This window comes from Perna viridis, chromosome 13 (genome assembly GCF_037379345.1).
Source record: "Perna viridis isolate PV_CMFRI_1.1 ecotype Kerala chromosome 13, ASM3737934v1, whole genome shotgun sequence".
Taxonomy (NCBI): Eukaryota; Metazoa; Mollusca; class Bivalvia; order Mytilida; family Mytilidae; genus Perna; species Perna viridis.
The window spans coordinates 33,937,078-33,956,341 of record NC_142457.1 but is presented as its reverse complement, the minus strand read 5'-3'; the positions used below and the strand labels follow the sequence as shown (position 1 = coordinate 33,956,341).

The 19,264-nt window shown below is 32.1% G+C and overlaps 1 protein-coding gene across 6 annotated transcripts in view; it reads left to right on the top strand.

Annotated features, from left to right (window-relative positions):
* Positions 1 to 16,895, top strand: part of LOC148600562 (uncharacterized) — a 28,273-nt gene extending 11,378 nt beyond the window's left edge. Inside the window, exons 1-5 of one of the 6 annotated variants that reach the window (XM_088558613.1) lie at positions 5,092 to 5,285; positions 5,561 to 5,663; positions 10,632 to 10,701; positions 11,757 to 12,757; positions 16,593 to 16,895. In XM_088558613.1, the coding sequence (XP_088414739.1) occupies positions 12,118 to 12,757; positions 16,593 to 16,603 (651 nt within the window). In that variant the 5' untranslated portion in view covers positions 5,092 to 5,285; positions 5,561 to 5,663; positions 10,632 to 10,701; positions 11,757 to 12,117 and the 3' untranslated portion in view covers positions 16,604 to 16,895. Of the gene's footprint in view, positions 1 to 5,091; positions 5,664 to 10,631; positions 10,702 to 11,431; positions 11,532 to 11,756; positions 12,758 to 14,258; positions 15,861 to 16,592 lie in introns of those variants that run through there. The other 5 variants (XM_088558614.1, XM_088558612.1, XM_088558617.1 and 2 more) reach the window with 5 other exon arrangements.
* Positions 16,896 to 19,264: the final 2,369 nt, after the last annotated feature.

Sequence of the window (19,264 nt, the reverse complement as noted above, 5' to 3'; positions counted from 1 at the left end):
CCTTTGTGGTACTCCAGCATTTATACACAACCAATCCGAATGTGACCCATTTAAAACAACCGTTTGAGTCCTACCCTATAAATAGTTACGAAACCGTTCTAATATACTACCCGATATCCCTGATTTTGTAAGCTTGAATAATAGACCTTTGTGCCAAACTCTGTCGAAGGCTTTTACTTATAACACAAAAGACAACTCTTATTTCTTTTCCAGCGTCAAGAGCTTTTACGAAGTCATTAGATCTGTTTATTAATTGGTTCACAGCAGAATCCCCTTTCGAAAGTCCAGACTGATGTTCGGATAGGAGTTGGTTTTGTCTTAAATGATTATAAACGTGTTTGTATACACAGCGTTCCATACATTTCGACATAATACACAAAAGGAAAATTGGTCTGTAGTTTTTTACGTCATTGGGTTTACTATTTTTAAATACAGGAGTGACATGCGCTTTCTTCCACTGAGATGGAAAGATAGATTTTTGTAAAGATTTATTAAACAGTTTGCAGAGAGGTTTGTTTAGTATGTGTGAGGCTTCCTTCAATAATCTAGGATTAATTGAATCGGGACCAGATGCTATTGTACAGTTTAAAATAATAAGTACGTCTTCTATTTCAGTTTCATTTAGAGATAGTTGTGAAAGTGTAACTTGTACATGGACCTGAGTATTGGGCAAATTGGCGTTGGTTTCATCTGTTAGACTGTGCTGAGAAAAATAAATTGAATTCTTTAGCCTTATCAGTATCATTAAAAATAAAGTGATCTCCTTTTAACAAAGGAGGAATGCTATTATCTTGGTTTTTTTTCAAACCACTAAAACTTCTAATAATTTTCCACCAGTTACTACTACATGAGTTACTGTTAAAAATTTTGTTAATAAGAGACTGTTTATATTCTTCTTTGGACGTTTTAACCTGTCGAGTAACTTTGTTTCTAATTTTCCTAAATTTTTCCCAATCTGAAGCATTATTATATTTTTTTGCATGTCTATGAATACGATTTTTTCCCTGACCGATCTCTTAATTTCATTTGACAACCAGGGTGGTTGAGAATTACGTATTGTTACAACTTTATTTGGAATATTTTTATCTGCAGCATCTAGTATAGCTGATGTAAGATTTTCAGTGATTTGATCGATATTTTCATTATTTGTAATCAAGTCCCAGTTGACATCCCGGAGATCATTTCTATAAGAATCATAATCTGCACGATCGTATAGCCATATTTTACTTTTAAATGTTCTACAATTATTTTTGGTAAATTTAGAAATGCCATAATAGGACAATGAAAACGAATTTGTTCCTATAGAGAAGGACCGACTCCGCTATACGCAATTGGGTTCGTGTTGTTTGTCATTATTAAGTCTAGAATAGAGGAAGAGTTTTCGGTAAAATGTGTTGGTTCATCAATTAATTGATTTAAAGAGAACTGATTCAAAAGTTGCTTAATTTTTGAGTTATGATTACAGTTTAACTGGTTTTCATTGAAATCACCAGTGATGACGATATAATTATTATTCGTATTTAAGGCTGAATCAATGCTATGTTAGAGTTTTGACCAAGTCTCTTGTGAACTATTTGGGGGTATGTAAAATGTTCCAAATAAAATCTGTTTACCATTCAAATGAAGTTCAATCCATAATCCTTCTAGTCCGTCAATTTTAGATCACTTCTACGGCGTTAATATTATTTTTAACATATACAACAACTACAATAACACCTCCACCTGCCTTAGCAGGTCCTCGATTGAGCCGGAATGGGCCGTGATAATTTTTAATTTTAACAGAATCATCTGATTGGTTACTATTTAAACAGGACTCAATGAACGCTAAAATATCGGAATCATTATATTCTTCCTCAGTAATATCAAGTTTTTGATAAATACTTTACACGTTAAGATGTACGAACTAGAGAGATGATCGAAATAATTTGTTAAAATTAGAGACATCATCAGAATTTTCCGAGCTTACACTGGATATAGTGTCATTTAAAGGTCCGGGGTTAGGTTCAATTCCAGACAATATAAGAAGAATGAGAACGACGATTAACATAAAAAAATATGGATAATTTAGGCCTATCCTTACATGGGGACTTATTAGTAATAGGCACTGAAGATGGACTGAGAAATTCAGTAAAGTTTTGTTTGTTAGTAAACACGGAGTTGATCAAGACGCTAAAAGTAACGGCACGTTTTTTATCTTTAGAAAGGACTATTAAGTTGATACAACAGACTTCAAAGAATGATAATCGTTTTTTTTTCTTAGAAAACGTGACAATAAAACGAACCACTCTTACTCGGTATTGATCAATACCGATACCCATTCAATCTAAGTCACACCGGGTGAGTAGAACGGAATGGAGTAAGAGCAGACCGGGCAACAACAATATGTGCATTAATAAATGCATTTCATCTTGAGTAACATATAAACAGAAAAACTGAAAATCAAATAAATGGTGAACAAGGCAAATGAAAAAAAAATATATACATTTATAAATAAAGATAATGTAAACAAAAATAAGGCAACGGGAGTTGACATGTGATTGAATCTAAGAGGATTAATTTCCATGTATAAGAAATTCTACAGGTGTGAAATGACGTATTGAACAAATAGTCCAGATGGTTACGCATCAGTGATGAAAATTACTATGAGAGCTGGGGTATAGTAAACTTTGAATGAAATAAATAGACACGAATGTACCTTCCATTTCCTATGCATCGCCATACCACTGGAGAAAATATTCACATATATGATTGTGTATATTTTATAAAATGATTACACAGGCAAAATAGTTGTTGTTGTTAACATACATACGCATACTAAAGTAAAATATGCGATTATTGTTTAAGAACCGTGTACAGTATGTATGTTAAAAAAATAAGGAATAAATGACTCAGGATGTCAAACTTATTTTAACAAAATACTGTGACAAAAAATAGTAGTAGGACTACTGATGAATATTTGTAGTATTTCAATGGATGCATCTTACTTACCGGCGTATGTAAAACAAATATAAGCTTGAACATGAACTGAAAAATGTTGTACCAAGTCTGAAAAGCTTATAGCATACATGTGGTTGTCTTTCTTTTATTACATTGTATGATAAAATGCACAGTTCGGATAAACGCATCCTAAACCTTTTAATATGCATTTAAATTCAGTTGAGTGCCCGTTTGACCTTCTTTTCGTCTCCCCATTTCATAAACAAAACTTTGTACAGTTGTTAACAGCAAAAATACAATACGTGCAAGTTCGATTTTGAGCTAGATAAAAATTTAGTTTTCGAGTTAGCAACTCACCAATTTGATAACCTACTTGAAAGCATTATTGGGCGTAATTCCGTGATAACTTACAGGAAATTTCGCAGAATGATAGGGTAGAATGCTAGAAAGCCCCCTTTTAACTTTTCTTGCCGATTCAACCATAACATGTGAACGATTACGAGCGAAGAAGTCCCAGTTTGGAGGTTGCTCACATTTTTGTATAGCTTATAAAAGGGCAACTGCGGAGTGAATTTGCGTCTAAAAAAACACTCACACGATACATTGAAAACAACCGCTTAATGCCTCATCTGCGTCTAGATGTTGTATGAAGGACTTCAACAATGAAAAAAACATTAACACCCTAAAACCAGACCAAAAAGCCCCATATGACGTGCAGAATTCCTGATAAAATAAAAATCAAGTTTACTCTCTTGCTGCCCACTGGCCATGGAGTGAAACCTTTGGCGAAGCCTCGGGATAACCAGCTGATAGCACCAGGCTTTCAGGTAGAGACAACTGCTAATCTTGAATTAATCGACCGCTGCAAAAATACGTCATTGACGCAGCGCATGTCTGGATTAGTAAAATTGTTTATTGCAAGTGTATTTTAATGGAGTTTGTTTTTTTTTCTTTCTGAACGGGCCACATCAAGTTTTAAAGTCTTAGTCTCTTTGCGTTTATCGGTGTCCTCATCGTCGTCGTCGTAAGACATCAGCGCCTCCCATACCCCTGAGTCAAATTAAACCTGGGACTAATAAAACAGTTTCTTAGTGCCAGATGAAACTTTTTTCAGAAAAGAGTGAATTGGCATGAGGAAATGAAACTTTGCTTAGGAACCTATCATTTACGTGTAACTTCCGGTATGGAAGGGGGCTTAGTTTTTTCTTTGGTTGTTAAATTTATTCCGATCCTGACTTTGGAGAAAAGATAATTTGGTAAGGAATAGTTAAAAATAAGTAATGTGAATAAAAAAAGAAATAAAATAATTCGGTTACATCATTTGCATAAAAAACGTACATATTATTGCGCTGTGCGCGCAATAAAAAAATCCAATTCAAAATAAAAGCAAGTCCTGAGAGGTTAATGGTTAACTCTTCTTAAACCATTAAAGCAATTTGAACAAAACTGTACACCATTGATGTATGATAGATGATCATTACGTAGATCCTTTACAACGATTGTTCATTTTGTATGGATTCGTCAAATAAGTACCGAGTCCACACTCTGCTCAATCGGGCGTCCTCTAGTTTATGTAATTAGTACTGTGTCTACACTCTGCTCAATCGGACATCCTCTAGTTTATGTCATTAGTACTGTGTCCACACTCTGCTCAATCGGATATCCTCTAGTATATGTAATTAGTACTGTGTCAACACACTGCTCAATCGGACATCCTCTAGTTTATGTAATTAGTACTGTGTCCACACTCTGCTCAATCGGAGATCCTCTAGTTTATGTAATTAGTACTGTTTTCACACTCTGCTCAATCGGGCATCCTCTAGTTTATGTACTACGTTTTAGAGATAATAATAAAGAATATAATGATAAAGTTATTTGTGAATTGTTAGAATTTATTGCACCAATAGGGTTTGAAGGATCTTTTAATTCAGATTCAGATCAATCTTGTACCCAATCATACGGGTGTTATAGAGTTTTGAAGAGGTAGTGTGGAAGTATTTATACAAAGAAGCCTCCTATGGTACTTTACGTAGTCTGCATAAAAACTGCACGAAAATCAATAGTTAATGATGGAAGTTATCATTTGTTAAAACATTTGTTATAAACTTGTCTACATCAATGGACAATACTATTTCGATTTATGGTTGTGATTTCATTTCGTCTCGATTTCCTTCGATTCATTTAGATTTATTTCGTTTCAATTTGTTTCGTTTCGACTTCGTTTCGCGTTTTACAAGAATTCAACTTGAAAAAACTCCTTGATCCCCTTACCAGGCTTGATAACGACGTGCTAGATTAGTTATTTTGTTTTGTAGTGTTCTTAAGTAGAACCGCAATTGTCTTGATATGTAAGTGTTTTCCAATGTAAAAGTTCAATAAGTGCAGTGAGGTTCTACGGCAGACGATAATTTCAACAATTTACATAGAGTATGATAGACTCGGTTACTCTGACCTATATAACAAGGCAATCATGGTCATATTTACAGTAATTGTGAAATGTAGGTCTTTTGGAAGAACTCCATAAATGCCATTTCTTTGTTGTTTTCACTTTTTCAGGTGCCTGTAAGCCATCGTTTAACTTTATGTAAATAATACCACTTATAAAGGTGAACTAATCTTGTAGCATGTACCAGGAAGTAAAAAGATAACAACGGGGCGTTTTCCGAAAACTGACGTTCAAAGAAGTTAACTAAGTGCCAATATTTGGGAATACCGGACAGTTAAGAGTATGATCTATTCTCATTTGGCTTTACTTGAATTCATTGTATCATCCTCCATTTTTCGTACAAAATTTGATGAATTTCTGCTCAAACTATGTCAAGGTTCAAATTATTAAAAAAAACTTTTTGTGTTGGTTATAGTCTTTGACAGAGATGTATAATATACATATTGTATACTTAAGTCTCTGTCTTTAATTATCATTTATTTGTCATCGCTTAATACAACGTGGGTAGATAAATATTTCATTTTTAGTGCAGCTCGGCGTATATAAACATTACATCACATTCACAGTCGTTACAGTTTATATATATTTATAACTAATGATGCATTATCATTGTACTGCATTTGGACATATAAATTTGAAATAATTTTCTACATTACAATTTGTAGGCTATAAATATTTATTTATCTACAGACAGTTATTTGTTTTATTCTAATCAGTTTTGAAAAAAGAAAAGATTGAAAATATGAGTTATCTTTCTTTGCTTGAAAAAAAATCCAAATAAACTTGATTCAAACTAAATGATAAATAAGGATATTTACTGTATTTGATAATAATACGTCCATTGTGTCTTTTTATACCATATTATATACTTCATACAAAAATAAAACAGAATAATAAGAGATTTGCCAAGCGCAGCATGGAACGACAACAATCAGATGCCGATTCAAGGACTGGCATGCCGGACGTACACCTCCACCCTATATCTGTAAGACAAAAAAATTTCATTCAATAGCATCGCATAATACAATGTGGATGGATAAATATTCCATTTTTTAAGTGCAGCTCAGTGTATATAAGCATTAGATCGCATTTATACACAGTCGTTACAGTTCATATATATTTCTAACTAATGATGCATTATCATTATACTGCATTTGGACATATAAATTTCTTCATTACAATTTGTGGGCTATAAATATTTATTTATCTACAGTTTTTTTATTATTCTAATCAGTTTTGAAAAAAGACAAAGTTGAAAATATGAGTTATCTTTCTTTGCTTGAAAAGAACCAAATAAACTAAATGACAAATAAGGGTATTTACTGAAGCTGATAATAATACGTCCAATGTGTCTTTATATCCCATATTATATACTTCATACAAAAATAAAACAGAATAATAAGAGATTTGCCAAGCGCAGCATGGAACGACAACAATCAGATTCCGATCCAAGGACTGGCATGCTGGATGTACACCCCCACCCTATATCTGTAAGACAAAAAAATTTTACCACAAGTTTCACCCAATATTATTTTTTGCCTTGCTTTGCATGGCATTTAATTCAATTAATGCCCCCCTAAACTCAAATCCTGGATCCGCCCCTGACAATATCTAGACATCTGTTCGGTTGAAGCACAATCTTTGCTTCTATCAAAAGCCAAATATTGACTCCGGGGTCAAAATATCATAGCGAAATTTATACCTCCATTATGATAATTAGCCTTCCCCCAGTATGATATTTAACCCTTGCGATATTTTGACCCCCCAATCACAAGTTGAATAAAATAGAGGGGTAAATATCATAAGGGGTTAATTTATTGCATCACAGGAAGGGGTTAAAATATTGCGACAGGGGGGTTAAATATCAAAACAGGAGGTTAATTTATTGCAGCGCGGGGTTAAAATATAGCAATAAGTTTAAGCTATCGCAGCAGGGGGGTTAAAATATCACAGCAGGGGGCTCATATATAGCAGCAGGGGGTTAATTTATTGCAGCAAGGGGTTAATATATTTTTTAAAGAGACCTGTATTTTCTCTTGATATAACTGAATTAACAGTTATATTATGATACACCAGTATTACAATGTAGTATCTGTTTTTTCTTGCATGTAACAGATTATCTCAAAATGCAAATACATAGCTTGGCTAAGTGCTGAATGATAAAACCTGCAACTTGGTGAACTTTGGACAAGTGTGGGCACATAATTTGGTTTTGACACGCTTCAACATGGGAGCTTATTTGAATAAGATTCAGATGATATTTTTTAAAGTTTTTACAAATTGTTCCTAAGGAAATGGTCAGATAGTTTTTGAGGTTTTTTGCCCCACCATTTTTTTTAATCAAGGGCTGAAAGGCAGATATTTTAATCCCTTGATGCGATAAATTATCCCTTCTGCTGCGATATTTTAACCCCCTGCTGCTATATATTAGCCCCCTGTTGTGATATTTTAACCCCCTGATGCGATTAATTAACCCCCTGTTATGATAACCTACCCTCCTGCTGCGATATTTTAACCCCCTTTCTGTGATAGATTAACCTCCCTCTATGGGTGTAAAAATATCATAAGGGGTATGTTAAAATAACCCAGAGAGTCAGTATTTTATACGATATATTGACACCGGGGTTAACATCAGATGATATTTTATCCCAGGGGTCAATATTTTACGGGGGTCAAAATATCATATGACACCGGTTATTACCAATATTGTATTTTGATAGTAACTGTTCATTGATAGAATTAATTGCCTGTGACTTGGAGCAAGTCAGGAAGACCATGTTAGTTTTTAAAAAATTTAAACATATGGATTTGCAGTTCCATTGATACATCTTGGTTAGAAACAATATCCGCACAGAGAATTTCTGCTTTTAGTGTGTTTTTCAATACCTTAATCTTGGAACCTTATGACTCCGATTCTACTTTTTTTTGGGTGTGACCCTGATATTGGGGTGGGGGGATAGTTTCCATTTCAAACATAGCTCTAACTACGTAGGAAACAAATCAAGGTCCCTTTTTTCCATAATATGATGAAGTTTTAACCCCTTTTTTGATCTTATAATTGACAAAAGCTTGTAATGATCCCTTCAAAAGGCAGAAAACAGCTTCCCCTAAATAAACTTATCTTAATTTTTTGGAGACCCATTCTTGTGGTAACCGAGAATTTTAAGACAGCCTTCTTTTCCTGTCTCCCTTTACCCTCATAAATGGCCGACCCCTTATAACTTGGAAACAATAAGAGATATATGTTTCAGAAAACTGATTGTAAAAATGCAGATTGGCTTTATCATGAGGAATCCTTTGCAAAACTTTTTAAATCGTAAAATACTTTAAAATCAATTAGGTTTTTTATTGTTTTGTTTTTGTTTTTGTTTTTTTTGTTTTTGTTTTTGTTTTTGTTTTGTTTTTTCAGGCATGGCCTACTTTAGCCCCAGTACTACATTCTGCAGTTCGCCATACCCCACACCCACCTATTTTAAGAAATAGGTTTGAGATTGGAGATTTTTATGATTTTATTATGCAAATAAAAATAATTAGGGAACCATTAGCTGTATAATTGGATTGAACCGGCTTCACTTAAAAATGTGTCAGCTGTGTATTTCAGGAAACTGAGTTCAAAAAGGGCACAATTCCCACACAATTTCATATTAGTATTTATTCACAACTACAAATTGTCTCTTTAATACAAACAACATTTCTTTTAACTCTGGTCAGTAGTATGACAGGAGTTGTTATGAAAAAGAAAAGAATATATAAGGTACTTTTGTAAACCAAGTTCAAAGTATCATTTCATGTTTGAGAGAACAAATCTTCCTTGTATAAAATGAATTGTGTCCTAACTAGTACCTCTCTTTGAAATATATTTAGTAATTTGCCTGGAATTGCAAAAACAACCTGACTGGGATGAGGAGCTAAGAGTGGGATGAGGGGCACAGTGCTGGACTAGCGCTGTTTATTATTTAGATGGTATTGAGCCTATTTTGTTACATTGGTTCATCCTAATCTTGGGTCAGATTGTCCTTTAATGTATTGAGAGGGCATATAGCTCATGACACACAAAGTGAAATAAGTTTCTGTATATCAGATTTCAATCCTTATAAGTAGAACTATTTCTCGTAATTGTAGGTTGGTTTTTTGTGTACGTTACTTAAGTAAATACTTCTGGACACTGTGATTGTGCTAATGTATGAAATCTTTTAGTTATTCCTGCCAATCCTGGCTTTGACATTAGAATACTACTTTTAAAAAAATGTATTATGTATTAGAAAGCCATAATATTATATTTTTCTTTAAATTTGTGTGCCATTAGTAGAAGGACAAGGAGAGACACTTTACTGTATATTGGTTAATTTCAATATTTCCCTAAATTAATAGAGTAATATGCAACGAACATCTTCAAAAACAAAAGCAGACAATTTTTATACATCATTTTCTAATGATGAAAAAAAAAATCAACTTTTAATATTAAAAATACAATTTCTAATATTGAAAATGCGTACAAGTGACACAGTGATAATGAAATTTAGATTTTTAGTATTAAAAATTTATATTCTAATATTGGAAAATGGTTTTCGAATATTAGAAAATCATTTTTTTTTCAAATTAGAAATCGGATTTCTAATATTATAAAATGATTTTATATATTAAAAGATCATTTTTGAATATTAGAAAATGGATTTTTAATATTAAAAATGATTGTAGAATTTTTTTATATTAAAGATCATATTCTGAAATTAGAAATCGATTTTTTGATATTAGAAATTGATTTTTTAATTTTAGAAATTGGATTTTTAATATTAAAAATTCATTTTCTTCAGTTAAAAAATCAATTTCTCTTGTTAAAAAAAGTTTTTATTTTTGATAATAGTAATTTCATGTTTAATAGAAAATCAGTTTCGACATATACATATCAGATTTTATTTTGATGTCTAAATGTGTCGATAAAATATGCAAACTTATAAAATGTTGTATGACAATTGAAAAAAAGTGGCAAAAGATAATGATTTGGAAAACAATATTCAGAGGTAAGAGTAAAGGAAAAGGGTTTTGTTCTCTATTGATAGATCAACGGATACGGCAATATTCGTTTTTTTAGAAGAACTAAATTAATTTATTTTTATAATAAAACAAAATACTATCAGTATCTGATGAAAAAATATGAAAAATTGAATTAAGTTGAAAATATTCTGTATTATTTAGAAAAAAAGTTATATAGTGAATATATGACAGTGTGTGTTCCATTTTTTGCCAGTTCATTGATACAAGAAAGGTGTGTAACTCGACCACTCAAGGTGAATGAACACAGATTGTACTTACATAAGGTAATATATCATCTGTATTGATGTGGCACGTGGATGGAATTAGGGTAATACATTTTTTGTAAATAGTTGGTTGTCACGCAACAATCTTTGGATCATCTTGTAAATAGCAATGCAATGAAATTTAATTGTTCATACAAACAGGTTTGTTTTTTTATTATTCTCATGTTGATAACAAGCTTGCATTTAGTTTAATACAAATAATATCCTGCCATTTTTTTCAATTATGCCTGTTTGAAATAACTTTTAACTCTTAAACTATGTTTGCTTCAGTCATTATATAAAAAAGTATCGTTTGGTTGACAGAAATTTAGGAAGTTTTTGACTAAAGAGAAAAAGGCCAAATTTTGGGTCAGTTGTCGATGAGACAGACATTTTGGAAGTTGTTGATTTATGTAGGAGAAAGGGTCAAATTTAGGTTTCTGTCAGATATGTTGGAAATCTATATGGTAAAGACTGTTGCCTTATTCAATTTATCATTTTTTTCTATTATTTTTTTTAATTAAAAAAATGTCCCTGGTACTTTTATCTATTGAAAAAAAAATTCAAACAACCCATTTCCCATTCCATTTTTTTTTTGTTGAAATATTTTATTCAACTGTCATACTTTTTTCGATATTGATGTTTTTTTTCTCTCTCCTTTTAATGAAAAAAAAAAAGAACTTCTATTTCACTACTTCTTGTCGCGTTTCCTATTTTTTTTATACTTTTCTTGTCACCTCTTGTCTCTAATTAATGAGACCTGAGAGCACCCATCGTTGACAGTCCGATTGCGTCAATCTGACAGGTCTGGGACCGCCGCTAACTTGTATCCCTGACTACGGTTCATGTCTGTAAGTTAATATTAATACAATGATTTGCCACACACTGACTGTTAATTTCAAAACTTTTTTAAGACCTACGATTTTTATATATAATTTAGGGCCATCATTAAGAATTAGTTTTATAAGGTCTAAACTCGTTCGAAAGTTATTAAAACTCAAATCTGTGTAACTGACGTTTTAGAGTTTTCTCCTTGAGTATTAATCTAAATATCTAATTCTCTGTTTATATTACAGAATTATGACATCTGAAAGCTGCAGCTTCTGTCTGTTACTAGAAAAGACCAGCACTCCTGAAGTATGGGTCCACAATGTGAGGAATCCCTCTGTTCAACATGTAGTGAGCACCACAGAGTACGAAAAGCAACCAGGGACCACAGCACCATACCTTATGAAGATTACCTAAAATTCCATCTTTTATCCACAAAATTCAACTCGACTGCAAAGAACACAAACAAAAATATCAATTTTACTGTAGGTCTCATGATTGTGCTATCTGTCATAAATGTTTGCTGGAATCTCATAAAAAATGTGAAGAAACTTTACACATAGATGATGTGATCCACAATGTAAAATCATCAGCAGTTTTTGAAGATTTATGGACAAATATAATGACAACTCATCAAATGGTAGATCTCATGACTCTGTTATTTGTCAAAAGTGTCGACTGAAGTCCCATAAAAAGTGTAAAGACACTTTAGAAATAGAAGATGTCATCCGTGAAGTAAAATCATCTGCAATTTTCGAGGATTTATGGACCAATATAAAAACAAATCATGAAGCTGTCTTGAATGCAATCATTGATAGGGAAGAAAATGTGAAAAAACTACAGAAAAAGAAGGAAAAACTATCAACAGAGGTGAAAAAAAGAACACAAAGTCTTATTGATCAAATTAAGAAACTAGAAAACAAAACACTATCAGAGTTAGAGTCAGTTGTAAATGAAAATATAAATGAAATCAAAGCCACCAGAAAAATCCTGGAATCAAATAAAAGAAAACTTGGTGAATTATTGGAACAGGAAGAACTCATTAAGAACCATGCATCAAATTTCGAAACATTCATTGCAACAAAACAAATGGAGAGAGAAGTTCAAGAATCAGAAGAAATCTTACACAAATTATCTGAAAAAGGAGCCATGGATAATACAGACATAGAAACAAATAAAAACATCACAGCAGACGACACAATTTTTGGAATAAAAACTCTGTGTGACATAAACAAATTCAGATTTAAAGGTAAATAAAATATGTTTAATTTATAATGATTTAATTTATCAGAAATCTTTAATAACAATATCAGAAATTTTTCTTTTTTTTTGTAAGAAGTTTTTGTCACAAACATGTTTTAATTTACTGACTTAGTTAATAATCTTTAATAACAGAACTTTTTACTTTTTTATTCACATAAATGTAATAATTGACTTGATTAAAATCTTTTAAAAATTATACAAAATTTGTTTATTTAGTATAATGAATGATTGTTTGGAAATTATTATATATTTCTTTGTAAATTAGTGTTGGTCTTCATCAAGTTTGTCAAATACATGTATCTAGATTTGTCATCAGTGAAAATCTTTTCACTTCATTGTTTTTGTTTATAGTTGTATTTATCATTTTCATGTTTCTAACTTTGATTTTTTTCTTAAAATTTGAAATTCCTATAATTGTTTTACAAATATTTCTTACATGTACAACATCAAATGGTGTAAACAAATAGTTATTACTTATTTTAGTCATGAATATCATGATTACATGTACATGTATGTATTCTGTTTAATTATGACTAAAAAAAACAAAAACATACTTTCAAAAATGTAAAAAGAAACTGTAGAAGTAGTAATGTAAATACATGTACTATACATGTATTTTATTTTTATCCATGATTTGAATTGTTTTACCAGACATTTCAACTTCAACTCCTGCATCATGTGATTCTTTGTACATGTACATGTAAGTCTGTTGCTTTGGCTGTAAAATTATTTTAAATACATTTCTTATGTACATGTATAAATCTTTCTGAATTTTGTTTTCTTGAGGTGTAAAATATTTTTGAATACTGACTTAACTGGAAATTATCTTCACTTATTTTAAATACAATGAGATATTGTCAATACTTGCCAGGTTTATAGTACATTATGTACATGTAAATTACTTCAATACATACATGTACATGTCATGTTCACGTGGAATTGTTTACATTATTTGTTTATCTTTTTTGTCACTTGTAAATATATGTATGTGTGTATTGTTTTCTGTTATGTCATGTTCATGTACTTGCAAAATGGGATAGACAAATTATGAAATGGGGGAAGGGGGGGGGGGTTTCCCATTGTGATTTTGGCTAGTATTTGCTCATTGAAGCCCAAATATAGAAATTAGAAATTTCAATCAAATGGGGGGAGGGGCGGGGCCCAATGCCCTGAATCTGCCACTGTGCTTAGGCCAAAATGAAAGTATGTGTATTTGTATGACTGTAAACATACATTTTTTGGCCTTAGGTTAACACTTAAATTTTATAATCATCTTAAATTAGTCCAGATCTAATGAAGGTTAATTTAATAGGAAAACTCAAGTGAAATGATGAACAAGGCCAGTGAAGCTTTTTACTGTGATGAATACACCTAGTTAGTATTTTTCTACCGGTAGTAACACTTTCTAAGGCCTTGCCATTTCAAATTACATTGTACATGTACATGTATTTTAATGGTTGAATGATTTGGAATTTTTCTCATGATAGACTAAGACAATGTTAATTTATCAAGAAGAACAAGGCTCAGTGGAAGTGGATTTTAAACACTTGGTGAATTTGGATTTTTCAATGTGGACGAGGCCATCATGATTGATCATGATCGATGTGGATATTAACATGATCAACGACAAACCTTCTATTTAGAAGTTGTGACACATTTCAATATAGCCTGTGGAATATGAATGCATCATAAGGACGCAGTCAACATGGACATTTTAAACATTGGATATTTTCTAGAGACTTTAACAATTCATGGAGTCTTCTATTATGTGCTCAGCCAATATTTTTTTTTTGATGAACAATGTCTAGTGAGAATTTATTTATATATATGTTGAACTTACATGTAGCTATCTAAGGTTTTTTCATATGTACATGTATAATCCATTGTGTCTTCAGCTATCCACATATCTTGAAAAGCTGTAGATACAAGTACAGTACAGGTGTTTAGTGATCATGGTGTTTGTTCGTCCTTCAACTCCCCTGAAACCCCTGAATGGAATTTGATGGAACTTTCACATATTCTTTATACATGTATTATGATGCCATTGTGCAGTTCCTATTTTTTTTCCTAACTGAATGACGTTTGGGGTTACCTGATGCGAAATTTATCTGGATAAGTGGTGGGGGAGAAGGGCTTTCCTAATCTGCAAATTCTATGATATCGCTGAATTGAATTTGATGTTACTTCCGCAGATTATTCATTACTTGATATTATTTTGAATCTCCTATTTAGTTTTTGCATCTGAATTGTTTAATCATTGAAGGGGTATCCTAGATGTATATGGTTTTTTGGGTAGGAAAGCGGCAGGAGGATATCACTAAGTGAGGTTTGCTTACAGGTTTTTTTTTTAGTACATGTAAAGAATTGTTATTTTCTTATTGAGATATCTCTCTTAGAATTATGCAATGTATGTATCGAGTGTCAGTCTCTGTAAGAATTTGGCAGTTGTTGAACCATGGTATGAAAAAACCAACAGTTTTGCTAGTGTAATTTGACTACATGTATTTGCTCTAAATTCAAAGAAAAAAAGTAAAAATTTTTCATATCATTTTGATAACACGAGGTATAATCACATTGAAATGCACATAAAATGAAGAATTCAAGGGCAGCAAATTCTGTCAAAAATTTCATTTTTCTAACATTCTCTTGAAAAAATTTCTGGACAAATCCAGAGATGCAAAGATCAAATTATGGTATGATATAGAGAAAGTATCCTAGCATAAATTAAATTGTCAGATTGGTGGGATTTTAACAACCATTTTGCCTGATTCTTACAAAAACTTACACTTATATATTAAGTTCAAAAAGAGATACAATCCATTAATTTAAATTCTACATGTAAGTAATTTTTAAGTACATTGTAATGGACATTGTAGTTCTAAGGGAGACAATCCATTTTGCTTCCAAACCATGTCAATGCTATCCATCAGTCATCATTAGTAGGAGTTGATGATTGTAACAAACAAAACTTTTAATCAAGATTTTATCATTTTGGGGACTTACGTGTAGTTGTTTTATTTTTTATTGTTTTTTTTTATTTGATTTTTTTGTTTTGTTTTTGTAGACTTTATTACAATATTATAACAACATTTACCACTTAATTTTTTGTAAGTAATTTTAGTGCAAAAGAAATTTAAGTTTTAAAGTCGATATGACAATTACTTAATTATACCTCTATTTTGGTGTATCAATTAAGTTTTCTTCCAATTCATTATTACTGTGAAACATTTTAAATCAAGCCATTGTACTCCACAATAATCATAAATGAGATGAGTTATTGCTCCAGAATTTTCCAAGTATCCAGAAATTTACTTACCGGGGTACAATTATTGAATTAAAGAAAATCTGATAATTTTTTGTGTAATTGTCTTTTAATTTTGTACAAATAGAAGATGTAAAAATATAAATATGTATTCTACAAAACTCTCATTTTGTTTGTCTTCAGGGGCTAGTTGTAATTTCCTCCCTTGTCAACAAGTTTGAGTGATCATAGGACCATTTTTAAGGATTGGTTGTTTTTTACTTCTCTGTATCTGCCAAAATAGCAGAAAATACAGATATTAAGGCAATGGTTCAAGGTAAGGCTTGCCTTATCTCTTGGAAACCAGTAATTGATTTAATGATGGATGGTACTTCCATGAGCTAGCACATTGAATAGATTGGTGTGAACATAGAATAAAGTATCCAGCTGCTTCTTAATTACTGTCCGTAACTGTTTCCTCAATTGTTGTACAAAATTGCGATAAAACAATGACCAGCCGGTTGACCCTATTTTTTTCAGGATGTGACAATAAACACACATTTTTTTGGCTTATTTCTAGGAAACCAGTGAATGATTTAATGATGGATGGTAATTCCACGACCTAGCACATTGAACTGTTTAGTGTGACGATAGGATCATGTATAAAGCTGTTTCTTACTTACTACCCAGTACACCAACTGGAAGTTTGGGCAACAACAAAGACATGCCACTTTTGCCTGTCTTTGGCCACTTCCTGTAGGCTGTCCCATGAGTGGTTAATCTTGTGCATTTCCAACACAATGGTATGATGCCACATTATCTCTGCTTGGCTTTCACACAGATAATTAACTGTTATCAATCAATAAATAAATCAATCAGTCAATCTCTTCCCACTGACACCATAAATAAAGCATTCACAAAATTTATACAAATTACAGAAATGAACAAACAAAAAACATATTAAGATTCTAACAGGTATGGATCCAGATAGGTTAAAACAAATCTGCAGTCCTATAATGGTGTCACTCTGTCGTCAGTTTCGTCACTGTCGTCGTAGATATTTCATGTTGATGACTTGAGTATAAGTATATAGACCTTAAGGAAATTAAATCACAAATGAAAGTCTAGTATTGATTTTGGGGTTTTTAACTTGAACTGATTGTGAATGAGGGGCCAGAAACAAATCTTTTCCTGTTTTGCAGATAATAGCTTGAGTAAAGATGAATGGATCTTACAAATTGTACATCAAGGTGGCATACCCCATCTCAAAAGAAAGGCTTGGATTGACTATGGGGGTTATGCTTATTTAGGAATAAATGGCCAAAAAGAGACATAGCTAATTTAGGTCAAGTTCTCTTCCTGTCTCAACTGTCTAATTGCATTAAAAATTGAAATCTGTAGCAAGCTTTGAACTTGACCCAACTCTTCATGGTTTAACCTCAGCAGTCTCCACAAGCTTAGCCCTGCTAAGCATTTCATTTGTTAAATATTAAATTAAGGCTCAGACAATTTTCTAATTGGGGGTGGAAGGGGGGGGGGCTCAAATTTTATGTTGAGTTGGATTTTTTTTGCCCACATGCAAAAATAATTTATTTTTTCAGCAACAGCCGGAGTTAAAAGTCTTATTTGAATTATAACTCACATTGTTTAGGGATGGTGGCAATATTGAATCATATTTTTTAATCGTATGACGGAGAACAAAATTTTTGCATAAATTTGGAATAAACTTATTTTTTTGATAACAAACCAAGCCAGACTCCCCCACCTTTCTCATTTTGCAGTCCCCTGATTGTAACCTTATTCCTGCATGCACATCTATATATAATGCCTTACTTTCCTATGAAGTTTTATCAAAATCAGTCAAGCGGTTTAGGAGGAGTTGCCCTTCTGAGATTTTATTATTGCAGCACTTGAGTCAATTATCTCCCCTTGGCAGTAATTATATTACTTCATGCACATCTAAATATGTTGCAAACCTTTCTATAAAGTTTCATCAAAATCCCTTTCATTGTTAGAGAAGATGCACTTATGATTTATAAACATGAAACATACTCGATTTGGATTATCTCCCTTTGTAGTCTCCCTGACAGTAACCATATTTCTTCATGTACATCTTCATATGATGCCAGCTTCCTACAAAGTAGGGTGGTTTGATTTTATAACGAGTTAAAAATAAAAAATAATTCCAGAGTTGTAGTAATATACGACTATCCACCGGGAGGCGCTGAAAAATTTGGTTATATATCACCAGAAATTAATACACAAAAACTCTCAATAATTTTGGGGTGAAGCGAGGAGGTAGTGCCTCTGAGGTTTGTAAGTAGAAAAGCTGAGGACCTCTGATTGCCCTTGCGATCAACCCTTGATTGAAATGGTACCTTATGACTCACCGATACCAATATCTCAGGCTGATAACAAAGGCAATATTAAAAATTGGGGTGCATTAGTAAAAACATTTTTTGTGGTGGATTTTGATTTTTATTCTCCAAATTATTAATTTCAGCCCCCCATCCCCTCCTTCCTCCTTTCAGTAAAATATGGTCAGTGCTGCCTCAACTGGATATTGTGTGGGACTTCACTTTACATTGGCTTGTAATGTAAAGCCTCAAATAACAATCTGATAAAAAATAAAATTAAAGAGAAGCTAAAAAATATTGGTCTAAGGGAGATAATCAAAAAAATAATTAAAAACTTGATTTGAAACAAAAAGCGCAGCTCAAAATTTAGATATTTGATAAAGTGAATTCTGTCTAAATCAGACACTTTGTTGAAGATCTTTATATCAGTGTAAATGTAGATTTTGGAACCTTAGAAAACCAACAACCTATACAAGTCTTAGAGGAGCCAATTTAAATTTGAAGGATGTAGGTTTAGACAGGTTTCACAGTATGTAATTCATACAAAACAACATACATAGATAAATAAATATAGTGACTTTCCTTTGTTAGTTCAGTCTGTGCTTTTCGTCATTAGCCCAAAACCTGAGGCTAGTAAAGATTGATTCGGGTTAGTGAAAAGTCTGAGAATTTAAGTTGCATTCTTATAAAACAATTACTGCAATTGACTGTTTGGACCAACAGCTGAAAGTTTTGATGATACAGACTGTAACAGTTAGTAAATAACACAGTTTTTGTGTAAAACGTGGATTAAAATGTCAATTTTCATATCAAATAGCATAAACCCTACAAATCTGGAGAGCATAAATCACCTTCAATTTACTCTGATAAAAAAGATACTTGAACATCAGAAGTT